This window comes from Centroberyx gerrardi, chromosome 23 (assembly GCF_048128805.1).
Source record: "Centroberyx gerrardi isolate f3 chromosome 23, fCenGer3.hap1.cur.20231027, whole genome shotgun sequence".
NCBI classification, from domain to species: domain Eukaryota; kingdom Metazoa; phylum Chordata; class Actinopteri; order Beryciformes; family Berycidae; genus Centroberyx; species Centroberyx gerrardi.
Window position 1 is genome coordinate 4408896 of NC_136019.1, and position 14968 is coordinate 4423863.

At 41.3% G+C, this 14968-nt stretch overlaps 1 protein-coding gene across 1 annotated transcript in view; it reads left to right on the plus strand.

Moving 5' to 3' along the window:
• Positions 1 to 375: 375 nt before the first annotated feature.
• LOC139921137 (circularly permutated Ras protein 1) overlaps positions 376 to 14968 on the plus strand; it is a 23908-nt gene continuing 9315 nt past the window's right edge. The window contains exons 1-9 of the mRNA XM_071911302.2: positions 376 to 444; positions 2616 to 2673; positions 2945 to 3022; positions 4163 to 4330; positions 5098 to 5184; positions 5314 to 5399; positions 7433 to 7624; positions 7959 to 8009; positions 8952 to 9041. Of these exons, the coding sequence (XP_071767403.2) occupies positions 2616 to 2673; positions 2945 to 3022; positions 4163 to 4330; positions 5098 to 5184; positions 5314 to 5399; positions 7433 to 7624; positions 7959 to 8009; positions 8952 to 9041 (810 nt within the window). The 5' untranslated portion in view covers positions 376 to 444. The remainder of the gene's footprint in view (positions 445 to 2615; positions 2674 to 2944; positions 3023 to 4162; positions 4331 to 5097; positions 5185 to 5313; positions 5400 to 7432; positions 7625 to 7958; positions 8010 to 8951; positions 9042 to 14968) is intronic.

The following is a 14968-nucleotide window of genomic DNA, read 5'->3' on the forward strand; positions in this document are numbered from 1 at the left end:
TTTTTTCACCATATTCCACACAGTGTGAGGAGGAATTAGTTTCTTCTCATTTTATCAGAGGGGTCAGAGGTCGCCCACCTGTGACACCCCCCTAATAAAGAATAAATATATAACCAGTTAACCCTCTGAAGGGCCGTAATACATGTGAGTTTCTCTCTGAAGTTGTGATTGACAAACCTGTAGATGCTCTTTCTTTCTTTCTTTCTTTCTTTCTTTCTTTTTCTTTCTTTCTTTCTCTCACTTTTAACTTTCATTTCTGTCGTTTCTCTCATCTAAGGCTACTAGGCGCCAACTTCCTGACACACAAGTCAGGCAAACAACGTGGCGGTTTAGACTTTGAACACACACACACACACACACACACACACCAGAAATCTGCTGCGAGAGAAACACTTGCTTTCAGTCTTCAGCTCGGCTACAAAACGCAGGCAGACTACTACAAAGGTAACTGCTTTTTGTTATTTGTGTGTGTGTGTGTGTGTGTACCTGCCACAAGCCATGAAAATCAGATATTGCAAACCGGTATTCTGAAGTATGAGGGAGAACTTTTGTGCTTTCACTTCTGTCAGACTGTCAACTTGTCAAATTAGAGACAGTGTGTGTGTGTGTGTGTGTGTGTGAGAGAGAGAGAGAGAGAGACTGTCAGTCAAGATGGAATCTCTCTTATCAGGTTTGAAGCCTTTTTGTCTCCCAGCCACCAGCTAATCAACTGTAAAAAAATGTAACCATAGTACAAACCAAATCCATTTTTCTGAATCATGTAAAGTGTAAGAATTCAGTTTCGTTTAAAGTGTCTTGTAGAACTGACAGACTTTCCAATCAAACAGCATCTGGATGATAGCTGGTGTTAATTTCACACCCAAAACCACTGAATATATAGAAGAGTCATTTCAAAGTGAGATAGAAACTACATCTGACAAAAATTAAACCAAATTCTGTTACTTTTTTCATTGATAATAGCTAACTTGTATCCATCGCTGACAAAATAACACTTCTGCATACTGGAGGCTCTATATATTAAAGATATAGAACATATAGCATTTTAGGATGTAGCTCTTATTATTCTGATCTGTCTGATTCCTTCATGACAAGGTTTCAGGACCCAAATTTAGAGTAAATTTAGTCTCTCAGAGCACAGAGATCCGTACAGAGTTCAGTTCAATGCACTGACTATCAAAGAAACAATAAAGATATGAAAGTAAAGGGACGGGTCTGAAGCAGATTCAGGCTCGACGTGGGGCAGCAGGGTGGCATGGTGCCGTGGTTCTCAACGTGGGGTCCGGGGACCACCATGGGGTCCTTGAGGGGGGTTCCAGAGGGTCCCCCAGCAAACTGATGAACTGTTAAACTTCAGCATTATTTCATTTATGAGAAGTTAACACAATCAGAGAATGTAGAAGAATGACTGTTTTGATCATAGTTTCTCTGTTATCTCTCTTCCTACAACACAGATAGTCATGGGATTCTGGACAAAATCATATCTGACAATAAAAATATTCTCAGATTTGGGTCCGAGAGACAAAATCTCATCAAATGGGGGTCTGTGGCTCTAATGTGGACTAAATTAGGGTCCTTGATATCATACTGCTGTCAAAGGTTCGATCCCTGGAACAGCCAATCATCAGTCTGCTGTCCTGTGTCCGGGAGCAAAACACTGAAACTCTGTCTGGAAAAGAGCATCAGCTAAATGCCGTGAATTTAAACCGGTTTCTGATTTCTGATTAATATTTCAGTGTCAAATCAGCTGTTATAATGCAAAGTTTTGATTCAAGTCTCTAGAAAAAGTTCCTTTATTTTATATGAGATAAAAAGTTTTGGAGCGAACGACGGTGTGCGGCAAGAATCAATACTTTGGGCTACTTGGGGTTTTTTCCTGCACCCTAAAAGACATTTTTCAGTAGTGCAGCTGTTTATCAATTTGTCCCTGCAGCTGTTGTAATGATAAATACCGGTACTTTCTTCATGTAGGACCCACCAGTATCAGCCCAGCGGCCTGTTTAGGGTCCCGACCCTGTGCTTTAGTTTATGAAACACTGTTATGAACCATATGCTTGTTATGTACTTTAGATTTGTCAGGCTTAACCCCAGCCATGCCCCTTATTTACAGCGTTTTTTTATTTTCACAGTGTTTAAACAGGAAATGACTGGTTTCACAGTTACCCAGCCACCTGCTAACTAGAATAATAACCAAACCAAGGCTGTTTCCGTGGTAACAGGAGATCTACAGTATGGTGGATACAGTATGGTGCTGCTGGTGTGCTGCTGATTTCTCTGATTTCTAGATTTCTGCATCCTATCATCATCATCATCATCATCTCTCTCTCTCTCTCTCTCTCTCTCTCTCTCTCTCGCTCTCTCAATTCAATTCAATTCAGTTACTTTACTGGCATGACTGTTTATCAGAAACAATATTGCCAAAGCAGTTTACAAAATATCAATTTTCTAAATCCAGCAAAACAACATTTTATACATCCAAAACCAATATCAAGATCAATATCTATAAAAATGTAAAACAGGTCCAAAAGTGAAAACATGTAGTTATAAAAATCATTCAAACGCTAGTAAGAGCATATCGGACATTGTAACCAGTGTGTGTGTGTGTGTGTGTGTGTCAGATGGAGTTTGCCTGCAGCCATGTTGTATGTAACTGGAGACCTGATAATCCTGGAGCAGGTGAGTGCATCAACCTCCATATTATCTATATTGATAATATTATATATCCACAATTCAATTCTTTAATAGTCATAATATTATACTTAAATCGCCAAATCTCTCTTCAATTCATTGTTTACTATTAATCTTATTTGGTGAAATTTGCGCCCAAGTCATATCTGGACAGTGAATTAATATTTAATCAGTTTTATTATCAGTTCTCTTTAGTTGTCTATAGATCACTTTAGTTTATTAGTGCAATAAACTTGTTATTATGAACTCATTTTCCCAGCATCCAACAGTGTTTCTCTCAGACAGTCTGTTACTGAGCACCACTATGACAACAGAGTGGCTGTTAAACAGCAAGCAGGTAACTCACACACACACACACACACACACACACACACATATTTGAGCTGATGTTTTTCTGATGTACAGTGTAGGATGTTCATCACATTCTCAAGGGTATTACGATAACAGGAAAGCACATTACTGTTTGAGTGTGTGTGTGTGTGCATGTGTGTGTGTGTGTGTGTGTGTGTGTGTGTGTGTGTGTGGGCATACATATGCATATGCAAGACAAAGAAGGGACAGACAAATGCAGTGATGTGAAAAAAGTGCGAATATAATAGTGAAGATAACAGTTCCACAAGGGAAAGTACACACACACACACACACACACACCCACTCTGCGTCCTTATCAGACTAAATCACAAATATGGTTTGATTATCTAAAACATTTGCAGAAAAACAAAGATCCATTTCATTTCAACTGACAAAGTTCGTGTTTGACTGACAGAAGGCAGAAACTGGTTGAAAAGTGACAGTTTACTGACAGTCAGTCCACGTGAAGCGACGTTTCACTGGAACGGTTTCACAGTTCACACTTGTGTAGGAGGTGAGAAGCGGTGAACCACCAGCATGAGCTCTGAAAAAAAATACTAGACACTAGGATTATGGGTACACAGCAGCATTATGGGTTTTAATACAACACTGGCCTTCTGTTTTATACACTTGACAGATGTACAGTATATACTGAATGAAAATGTTTCTTACACTGTTTTTGAACTTTTTTATTGTTGTTTTTATACATATACTGTTTTCTTATACTGTTTTCTTCATTTTCTTATTCTTCTATTTCTTGTACTTTTCGTATACTTTAAAAAGCAGGACAAAACAAGAATGATCACTAACTAGCTGAAGGTTGCTAACTTGCTCCCTGGTTAACTTTGTGCATTTCCCTGTTAAAGGAGCTGCGTTTAGCATTTTTAAACATCAGTGTATCGTCGTCAAACTGTGATACCTTTATTTATCGTAAGCTTCTGATGGTCTAGTTTGTTTATGGTAATTATACTAATGTCTCAAAATTAATGTGGTGATGATTTATCGATGGTAAAAGGCTACATGGAGCACCTTTAAATGAGCAATGCATACAGAATGCCCTCTAACCCTTCCTTTCTTTCTTTCTTTCTTTCTTTCTTTTCTCTCTCTCTCTCTCTCTCTCTCTCAGAGTCAGGCCCCGCCCCCCCGCCGCTGCCTCCACGTCGGCTGAAAACCCCGAAACAGCCTCGCCCCGCCTCCCTCCCCCACCCCCACCCCCACCCCCGCCCCCGCCCTCCTCCTCCCTCCTTCCGCCCCCCTCCGCCTCCCTCCTTCCCTCCTCCTCTCCCGCCCAGAGGTGAGTTAAGGCCCATTCACATCCAGAGCGGTAACTATGACGATAACTATAACTGTAAAAAGACTGAAATCATCCGTAGTGTCTGTGTTCCCATTACAACAATAACTACAGTATATAAGAACTTTGCTCGAGTCCCAAGTCACTCCCAGATCTTGAGGCACACGTCTCAAGTCAAGTCAGAACAAATCCAGAGGCCAGTATCAATTTAATATCTTAAAGGAAACTAAATATCTAGGACTTTTCAATGCAATATGGTTTTAATAGGATAAAAACTTGGTAAGAGCATCATGAGTTTGATTTCTATAATCAGTTTCAACTTCAATAAATTCAATCATTCCATACAAATTCAGAAAACAGAATTTAAATTCAGTCGTCTGCTGGAACAAATCTCATCACTTTCAATCTGAGTCATTTACACAAACACAAGATCTCAAGTCAAGACTTTAGAAACCTTTTCAAGTCGTCAGAGTACAAGTCAGAGTCAAGTCCCAAGTCACCAGAACCCAAGTCAAGTCCAGTCTCAAGTCTTCTCTTCATGCATCAAGTCTCAAGATATTAAAACTGTGACTTTGAGTCCAAGTCATGTGACTCGAGTCCCAACCTCTGATAATTACAGTTTATACTTATCTTTATAGTTCTCTCTCTCTCTCTCTCTCTCTCTCTCTGATGTGTAATGACAATAAAGTCCAAGTTACAAAGTACATTTTATTGTATATCCATCTTTTTCTTTACATATATTATCATTATTATTATTATTATTTCATTAGGTGAGGGGATGGAAGGAGAAAGCAGGTTGAAGGCCAATGTGAACGTTCTCTCCCTCAGTATTGGAAAACTAGTGGATGTCAGCAAAGGTGAGCGACACACACACACACACTCACACACACACACACACACCTACACACACACACACACACACACACACACACGCACACACACACATACTCACAGACCTTGTTCATCTCTCTTCCTCCTCTGCCCAGCCTCAGGCCTTGAAAGTTTTCAGAGCCCAGTGAATTGTGGGAAATGTAGTGCTGCCTGGTCGTCTCTGAGCTCCATACAGAAACACGTGAGTGATTATTTATTTCTGTGGATTTTATTCAGTGTGTTCGGGTCTGATTGGTTCATTCGTTTGTTCATTAATGCACAAATCTTTTTTCTTTTTTTCTTTCTTTCTTTTTCTTCCTTCCTTCCTTCCTTCCTTTCTTTCTCTCATACATTTGTTTTGTCTTTTTCTTTCTTTCTTTCTTTTCTTCTTTCATACACTTGTTCTCTCTTTTATACATTTCGTTGTCTTTCATTTTCTTTCTTTCTTCCTTACATTTGTTCTTTCTTTCTTACTTTTTTATTTTATACAGTTGTTCTGCCATTCTTTCATACATTTGTTCATTCTTTCTTTTTCTTTCTTTCTTGCTTTCTGTCTTTGTTTTTCATAGTTGTTCTTTCATTCTTTCTTTCATACAGTTCTTTTATTCTTTCTTTCTTTTTCATACAGTTGTAGCCTACTTTCTTTATTTCTTTCTCTCTCTCATACAGTTGTCCTTTCTTTCTCCTTTCATCTCTCCAGTCGTTCATTTGCTCTTTAAATATTTTGAATTCTAACTTTGGTTCTCTGCATTTTTCTCTGGACTTTTTGTGTTAATTTTGTAAATTTTGTGTTAATGTTCATATCAACGTGACAAACCTGGTTACATACACAGATGTAGAAGTGAAGGAATAAAACAATCCCTCCCCTCCTCCCCTCCTCTCCTCCTCTCCTCCCCTCCTCCTCTCCTCCCCTCCTCTCCTCCTCTCCTCTCCTCCCCTCCCCTCCTCCTCTCCTCTCCTCCCCTCTCCTCCTCTCCTCCTCTCCTCTCCTCCTCCTCTCCTCTCCTCTCCTCCTCTCCTCCTCTCCTCCTCTCCTCCTCTCCTCCCCTCCTCTCCTCTCCTCCTCTCCTCCTCTCCTCTCCTCCTCCTCTCCTCTCCTCTCCTCCTCTCCTCCTCCCCTCTCCTCCTCTCCTCCTCTCCTCCCCTCCTCTCCTCTCCTCCTCTCCTCCTCTCCTCTCCTCCTCCTCTCCTCTCCTCTCCTCCTCTCCTCCTCTCCTCCCCTCCTCTCCTCTCCTCCTCCTCTCCTCTCCTCCTCCCCTCCTCTCCTCTCCTCCTCCTCTCCTCTCCTCCTCCCCTCCTCTCCTCCCCTCCTCTCCTCCTCCCCTCCTCCTCTCCTCTCCTCCTCTCCTCTCCTCCTCTCCTCTCCTCTCCTCCTCTCCTCTCCTCCCCTCCTCTCCTCCTCTCCTCCTCTCCTCCCCTCCTCTCCTCTCCTCTCCTCCTCTCCTCCTCTCCTCTCCTCCTCTCCTCCCCTCCTCTCCTCCTCTCCTCTCCTCTCCTCCCCTCCCCTCCTCCCCTCCCCTCCTCCTCTCCTCCCCTCCTCTCCTCTCCTCCCCTCCCCTCCTCCTCTCCTCCTCTCCTCCTCTCCTCCCCTCCTCTCCTCCTCTCCCCTCCCCTCCTCCTCTCCTCCTCTCCTCCCCTCCTCTCCTCTCCTCCTCCTCTCCTCTCCTCCCCTCCTCTCCTCCTCTCCTCCTCTCCCCCCTCTCCTCTCCTCCCCTCCTCCTCTCCTCCTCTCCTCCCCTCCTCCCCTCCTCTCCTCTCCTCCTCTCCTCCTCTCCTCTCCTCCTCTCCTCCCCTCCTCTCCTCTCCTCTCCTCCTCTCCTCTCCTCCTCTCCTCCCCTCCTCCTCTCCTCTCCTCCTCTCCTCCCCTCCTCTCCTCTCCTCCCCTCCCCTCCTCCTCTCCTCCTCCCCTCCTCTCCTCCTCCTCTCCTCCTCTCCTCTCCTCCTCCCCTCCCCTCCTCCTCTCCTCCTCTCCTCCTCCCCTCCTCTCCTCTCCTCTACTCTCCTCTCCTCCTCCTCTCCTCCTCTCCTCTCCTCTCCTCTCCTCCTCTCCTCCCCTCCTCCTCTCCTCTCCTCCTCTCCTCCTCTCCTCTCCTCCTCTCCTCTCCTCTCCTCTCCTCCCCTCCTCCTCCTCTCCTCCTCCCCTCCCCTCCTCCTCTCCTCTCCTCCTCCTCTCCTCCTCCTCTCCTCCTCCCCTCCTCCCCATCTCTCCTCTCCTCCTCCCCTCCTCCCCTCCAGCTGTGGGTGTGTGAGTTCTGTGGCAGACAGAACAGTGTGGACAGCAGCAGTGTGTGTGTGGGTCAGCGTGGAGGAGTGTGTGCCGACGTCCTCTACCTGCCGGCCCAGGCCGACGACGACTACCAGAACCTGGAGGACACACTGGTGGTTTTCTGTGTGGACATATCTGGCAGCATGAGCGTCACCACAGAGGTGTGTGTGTGTGTGTGTCTGTGTGTGTGTGTGTGTGTAGCTGTCTGCAGTGTCGATATAAAGCATGAGAGTTACAGCTGAGGGAGAGGGAGAGAGATGTGTGTGTGTGTGTGTCGGCTGCAGGATGGAAAAAGCAGCACTTGGAAAAGAAATCAACAAAGCAACAAAGATGGAGACTAAATAAAGGAAAAAACTTGAAATTTGTGGATTACCGCTTTAAAAAATAATCCCAGAACTGAAATTGAAAGAATCCGAGAATTAAAATTTCAAAGTAAATTTCTACGTGAGTCAGTCATCATTCTTCTAACATGACATCTCTCTCCTCCTACTACAGGTTACTTCAACCAACAGCATAGGATCAACAACATACATATCCAGACTGCAGGTGAGATGTTGATTTGTTTATTGCTGCTGGTTTGCTACTGGACTTTTAAGCTCTCTTATAATAAACTCTCCCTTTCTTTTTATGTGATTTTGACTGTGTTGTTGCTTATGTGTGTCACCTGTCTGCACCTTTCACGGTGGCATGATGCTGCTTTAAAAGTGAGATTTAAAAAAAAAAAAAATTAAAAGAGGTGTAGTTTGAGGGCAGATGAAGGGGGATGGGACACATTTTCTAAACACCACCCACATCAACTATAGAGTTTTGTGACAAAATGTGACAAAAAACTACCACTGATCGTTCCAATATCCCCTGTAAATTTGATCCAGTTGCCCACAGTAACAAGCTGTCAAATATATATAAATCAACAACCTTAAAGTGAGTTGTATCTTTAATTATTGCTCTTTGATTATTGATCATTGCTCAATTATTAGTTAAATTATTAGTTGATGTTGTTGTTGGTGACTGGTGTTTTTTATGTAGGTTTAACTAAATATTGTTATTGCTGTTGTTTTTGTTCTTCTTCTTCGTCTTCTTCTTCTTCTCCTCCTTGATTGTTGTGGTTTTGGTGGTGTGAAAAAATGTGTATATTCAGGGTTCCCACATCTTTTTACTGAGGGAACTTTTCCAAAACTTTTCCATGACTTCTCCATGACCCCTTTCCAAACTTCCACGACCAAATTTTAATGAGACTGAATTTAAAAGTAACCATCAACTTTAAGCATTAGGTTGTTTTTCCACTTTAAAATCAAGGATTATAATATTATTTGAACCCAAAAACAATCATTAACTTCACAAATAAAATGTCATGACTTTTCCAAAACTTTTCTCCCTTTTATCATTTTGTCATAAATTCTCCAGGGCTGGAAATACTATTTTAAAATTCCACAACTTTTTAAAATACCCTGTATATTGTTAAATGACAGTTGTTGTTGTTGTTTCCAGGGTATCCAGGACGCCCTGCAGAGGGCGCTGTCCTCCCTGCTGCAGCACTCCCCCCGCAGGAGAGTGGCACTGGTGACGTTCAATGATGAGGTAGGGAGGGAGGGATGGAGGGAGGTAGGGATGGAGGGATGGAGGGAGGTAGGGAGGGAGGGATGGAGGGATGGATGGAGGGATGGAGGGAGGTGATGGTTGGTAAATGCCTTCATTATCTGCAAATGAGGAATTTACTTTCCCCCGTTCACATATGTAAAAACAAAAAACACAACATCCACTCATTCTAGCACTAATTTTACTTTAATACAAGATAAAGAACATAAAAGTGACTAAAATCATCCTCTCCCTGCACAGTTAATCTACAGTATATCTTATTCAGAGACACAATTAGGAACAAAGAGTGGTTGCGGACACATGAACAGTGGTGGAAAGAAAACTAAAACAGGTTTATGGTGTTACAGTTTATCGATGTGTTTCCACCATGCTGATGCGATGAGTTTCCTACTTGGAATTTCCATTGCCTTTTCCCTGGCAGGGAGTCTGAATTTCCCACTTTCCGCCCTCTCTCGAATGCAGCATGAATGCCACACCACCTATTCAACATCACAGCATCTATTAAAAGTGATATACATTTTATGATCTAAATTCAAATGAGTATACATAACAGTAAGAAGTTTCAGACAGACAAAAGACAAGATAAATTAATTCACTCCACATTGATGCCAAAGAAAGAAAAACCTCCTAAATTGAATTTTAGAGACAATTATCAGCAGAAACGTCTGCTCAAACTGGGTCAAAACCTTTTTTTTTTTGTCTCCACCCCTCCTGTTTTCTTACTGTAAAGTCTTTAATGACTCACGCTGACTCGGGCTTCACAGTTTGATAGACGTTGGTTCCTGTCCAAATTTGCATGTAAACACACTCTGTCAGTTGGTCTTCACCACAGTCAGGCGTGTCGGTGAGATCCATCAGCAGCTAACGCTCCCTGTCACTCATATAAAATGCGTTTGACTATACAGTTACATTTTTTATTAGTAGTAGAAGTAAGTAGACTGTTGTGTAATTACTTGCTCTTACTGAGCAGCCACAGATCATTAATTAAGATCAGATGTGTTGAGACTGTATTGATTCCCAGGGGGAAAAAATGTGATTGTTGCAGCAGCAAAAGCAATAGAATCAAGCAGGGAAGAAAGAAAACTAAAATATTATCATGCAAATAGATAAAAAACAGTAGAAAAAATAAAACAAGAGCAATAAAATATAATATAAACAACTGGTTTTATGCTTCCAACACTTTAAGTACACTGTAAGAGTAGGAAGGAAGTGTGGGAAGAAGTATGGATTACTTACAATGTATTGATTTATATATTGATTTACTTACATTTTGTTACTGACAGTCTTGATTTCTTACTTAAATATGGATTGCTAAATATCAAGTATGTGCAAGTCCAAGTAAATTTAGGCTGAGTAAATATATAAGTATATACAGTAAACATAAGTATGCATATTGATATATACAGTATATATGTATAAATATAAGTACTCATAACAGTATAAAAATAGCTCTGAATCTGGTTTCAGGTTTATAACAACTACATGTTGTAGTAAAAGTAGCAAATTAAAAATTCTACCAGGACACACACACACACACAACCCACACACACACACACTCAACTTTCAGACTTTGACGTACTTACTCACCTGTGACACACTTTCATTCTGAATATTTCTCATATCTAAAATGTTTAAGTCAGCGATGCTGTCAGCTCTGACCCATATAGACTCACAGCTGAACCATTAGTATTCAAATGAACCTTTGTACCTGTCACCCTGCACACAATGTGTACACACACACCTGCACACATGGAAGTACACACACAGAGGCCATGTTCACACTGCAGCTGAAAGTGTCCCAATTCAGATTTTTTCCCCTCACATGTGACACAGATCTGATGTTTTCTCATCAGTGTGAACAGCAAAAAGCTTCATGGAGTTACATTTTTTCAATTCCGATTTGAACCACATGGATATGTGCTACAAGAGTGGATCCCAAGGCATGTGACCTACATACTTCTTGTATTTGAATGCTCGAATCAGAATTTGTCAGCGTTGCCATGACAATAAGTAAATCTTGTAATTGTCAGAACTTTGGCGCTTGGCTGAGCAGCGTCGGCATGGAGAACAATGGAGACACGACAATGGAAAGAAAACCAAATAATCCACTTGATTGGTATTTGGGGATCAATTCAGTAAAAACTCAAATGCACAAACTGTAACTGAAATGTGTTGAAAACAAGCAGAAGAAGCTTAGGTGCAAAAACAGAAGTGACCTTTTTTGTTATTGTCCCTCTGCACGTGTCATGTGTCTTTTCAGCATCACTGTCAGTTGCATCCTAGAATAGATATGAACTGTCATAAAAAAACAAAAAACGATATGACGATATGAGCAGCAATTTGAAACTGAGCATGAAGTCCTCCAGTGGGAACGTAGGCTAATCACACACACACACACACACACACACACACACAAAGACATACGAATTTTCATATTTTCATATTTTCAACCTACTGATGTTATCTGAGATTTGACCCCAATAGCTGAAAATGCAGCCATTCGTATACAATTTATGGGTCTGTGTGTGTGTGTGTGTGTGTGTGTGTGTGTGTGTCCCTTGACGTGGAGGTAAAAGGTGAAAGCACTGCAGAGTGATAGATTTATGATCACACTTTGGCTCAGGTCAAAGCAGAGCTGTCTAGACAAAAGAGTTATGACAAGGAAATTACTCACACACTCGTTAACACATACATTCACACATCGTTACTGAGTGGTTTCGCTCCATGTCCTGCATGTAGAACAGCAGTTTGTTTCAAGTTTGGAGGTTGTTATTAAATTTCAATTTGGATAGTATTTATGGTCGTTTACATTCACTTTTTTGTCTGTAATTGTACTGTAATTACTGTAACTGTAATTACCACCTATTTTGGCTATAAAAGAAAAGAGGGGATCTTTTCGTCCTTTTTTGGTTGAATGATTGTTTGTATATTTATTATTTATTTTTTGTTTATATCACCTGCCTCATATCTGAATTCAGCCTCCTTTGAGCTCATTTGGGCATTGCTAACAGTTAGTTATACCATTAAGATGTTACAAATATCCTTTTATGTATTAAGTTTACATTCACATTAAAGTTACTTTTCTGTGAACAACCAGACTGAACCGTCAGACCGCTGTCTCTGTGAAACTGCAGTAGATGTTACGTCTAAAAGAAGGTTAATATCCCTGTTACTTTTTCCTGTGAAGAAGCCAGATAGAGTTACTTGGTTTGTGTTTACATCCAGATTCTAGACTCTAGACCAGTGATTCTCAACCTTTTTCATATCAAGGACCCCAGATTTAGTCCACATTTGGGCCACGGACCCCTATTTGATGAGATTTTGTCTCTCAGACCCAAATCTGAGAATATTTTTATTGTCAGATATGATTTTGTCCAGAACTCAATGACTGTCTGTATTGTAGGTAGAGAGATAACAGAGAAACTTTAATCAAAACAGTCATTCTTCTACATTCTCTGATTGTGTTAACTTCTTGTAAATGAAACAATGCTGAAATTTATCAATTCATCAGTTTGCTGGGGACCCCCTGGAACGCCCTCAAGGACCTCTGGTGGTCCCCGGACCCCACGTTGAGAACCACTGGTCTAGACTCTAGACTGTCATACAATTTTTGCTCACATCCTGATCAGTGGGATTTTTTGCAGCCACGTGTTTTGTATTTTATGACATTGCAGGTGTAGTTTGAACTCATTTTTCTTGAGTTGACAAAGCTGTATTGCTCTTGAGGGAAATTAGCTTGGCTGTAGTTCAGCTTCCTGCAGTGTGAACTGGCTGGCAGCTGGTAAAACTACACTTTCAAAGGTTACTTGTCCCAGGTTATATACATTTATCATGCAGGTGACCCTGAAACACGCAGCATACTGTGCATGCACTCTAGGTTAACATGTACTTACTGAACTATGTCACATGCATACACTTATTCACGTGTATATATAGTGTATACTGTATATACTGTATGAGCACACACGTTTCCATCTCCTGGTGTGGTATTGTAACACCTTGACAGGCGAATTCTAGCCTGGTAAAACCATCCTGATCATGTGACCTCACATTCTGTTTCGCTCTACGGATCAGTCTGGACTTCTAGCCGCCCACATCGATTTCCTGAAATTACAATGTAACCGAGCCAATCAGGGACTGCGTCGTAGTTGATGACGATGATGATGATGAAAATGATCATGAAAAACTAGCCTGGTGCAGCTTTAATGTATGTTTTTCCCCTTAAAAATGTACCCTATCTCCATATAACTAGCATCAGTTTGATGATAGAATGATGTGTACTATGAGTTTATATAATAGAGTTTTTTGTCAGGATAAAAAGTTACCAATGAGGGAAGCCATGTTGGAGGAGTGACAACAAACGGGAAGACTGTAATATTGTCACCTAGTCCTTCCTGACAAAACCATGAAAATGCCTAATCTCTGTGCAAGTGGGGTGTTTGAACCTAGCCTGAAAGGGGAAAAGATTATTATATAGAATACCAAGCATGAACCGAATAAACGGCGATAACGTTACACTGGTCATCACCCTCAAATGTTCTGTGACAGGCCGCTATTCCAGCTTTATTTGACATTTTGCTATATTTCCACATTAGCTAGAAACAAGGTCCATCAATGGTTCAACATTTTAACAAATTGATCTTAACCTAGATAAGAGTTTCTCGGTTACCAGTCAGTGAGTCACTACTGTGATCAAACTTTTCTGCATCAAGATAACAGAGGAAAGGCTTTTTCCATTGTTATCAATCAGTGAGGCAAATCTCGTTACGTTGTGTTGACTAATCATCACTGTCCGCTGTTATCAAGACATACGTTTCTTACTTACACTTCCTCTGATTCATCTTTACGGACATTAGAGATTTTTTTAGTAAGAAAATAATATACCTGGGTAAGGTTTAACATGGAAACGCTGTGTGCATGATCTGGAACAAAGTAATTCTTGCAAGTTAAGGCGGTGTGCAGGACTTGTTCTGCTGTTTGTTGAACAGATAACTTGTTATGCTAACAAGTGTAAAGAGAGACAGCAAGTGAGCTGGAAATATACAGATGTGTTGTGTGTTGATTTACCTGAATAAACTCAGGTTAGGTGACAACAGTAATAACTGTTGACTTTGATGTTGTGACAAGTTGTAACCTAGATGCCAGAAGATTATCTCACACACACACACACACACACACACACACACAAACAGTGCGACAACACCTACTCCTTTGATTCTATCTATCCTGGATGTTTAATTTACCCTTTCACCTACTTACTCCACTGACCCCACTGAGCGGTTCCAAGTCTAATAAAACACTTTTTGGTACCATTTTCTGTCAGTTTGTATAATGATCCAAGCGCTTTATGGGGGCAAATTCACACCAAGCATGATCTGAGCGCTTTATTTGAATTTACTCCTTCGGTTTGGTTCATTTGGCCAGGTGAAAAAATGCCACCGGAACACCTGAAAATGCGAGACTCAGTAATCTTCCAAGCAGATTGCAGTTTGGTTTGTTAGAAATGAGAACGTAGTCTGACCCAAGGAACCAGGAAATGACCCCAAAACGCAAGGGTTTATGGGTCATGACATCTGATATCCAGCAGTTCCTCATGCTCGGAAAGTCTAGCATAACAAAAGTCTGGACCGATGATATTCAGATATCGTCGGCTACTTGTGAGTCCACGTGACTTCTGTTTACAAGCCCTGATTTGCTTTTTAATCGGACAGTGTGAACCTAAACGAACACACACGAATACAAAAATGCAACAAAGTCAACTTTTCCACTTTTTCCGCTGGTTTAGACCAAAGAAAACAAGCTGTAGCTATGATCACATCCTTCTACTATATTGAGAACTCATACTTCTCACACTAGAAACCTCTTTCCCTTTCCAAAACATATTCTATTTGTGTAATAGATGGATGGGA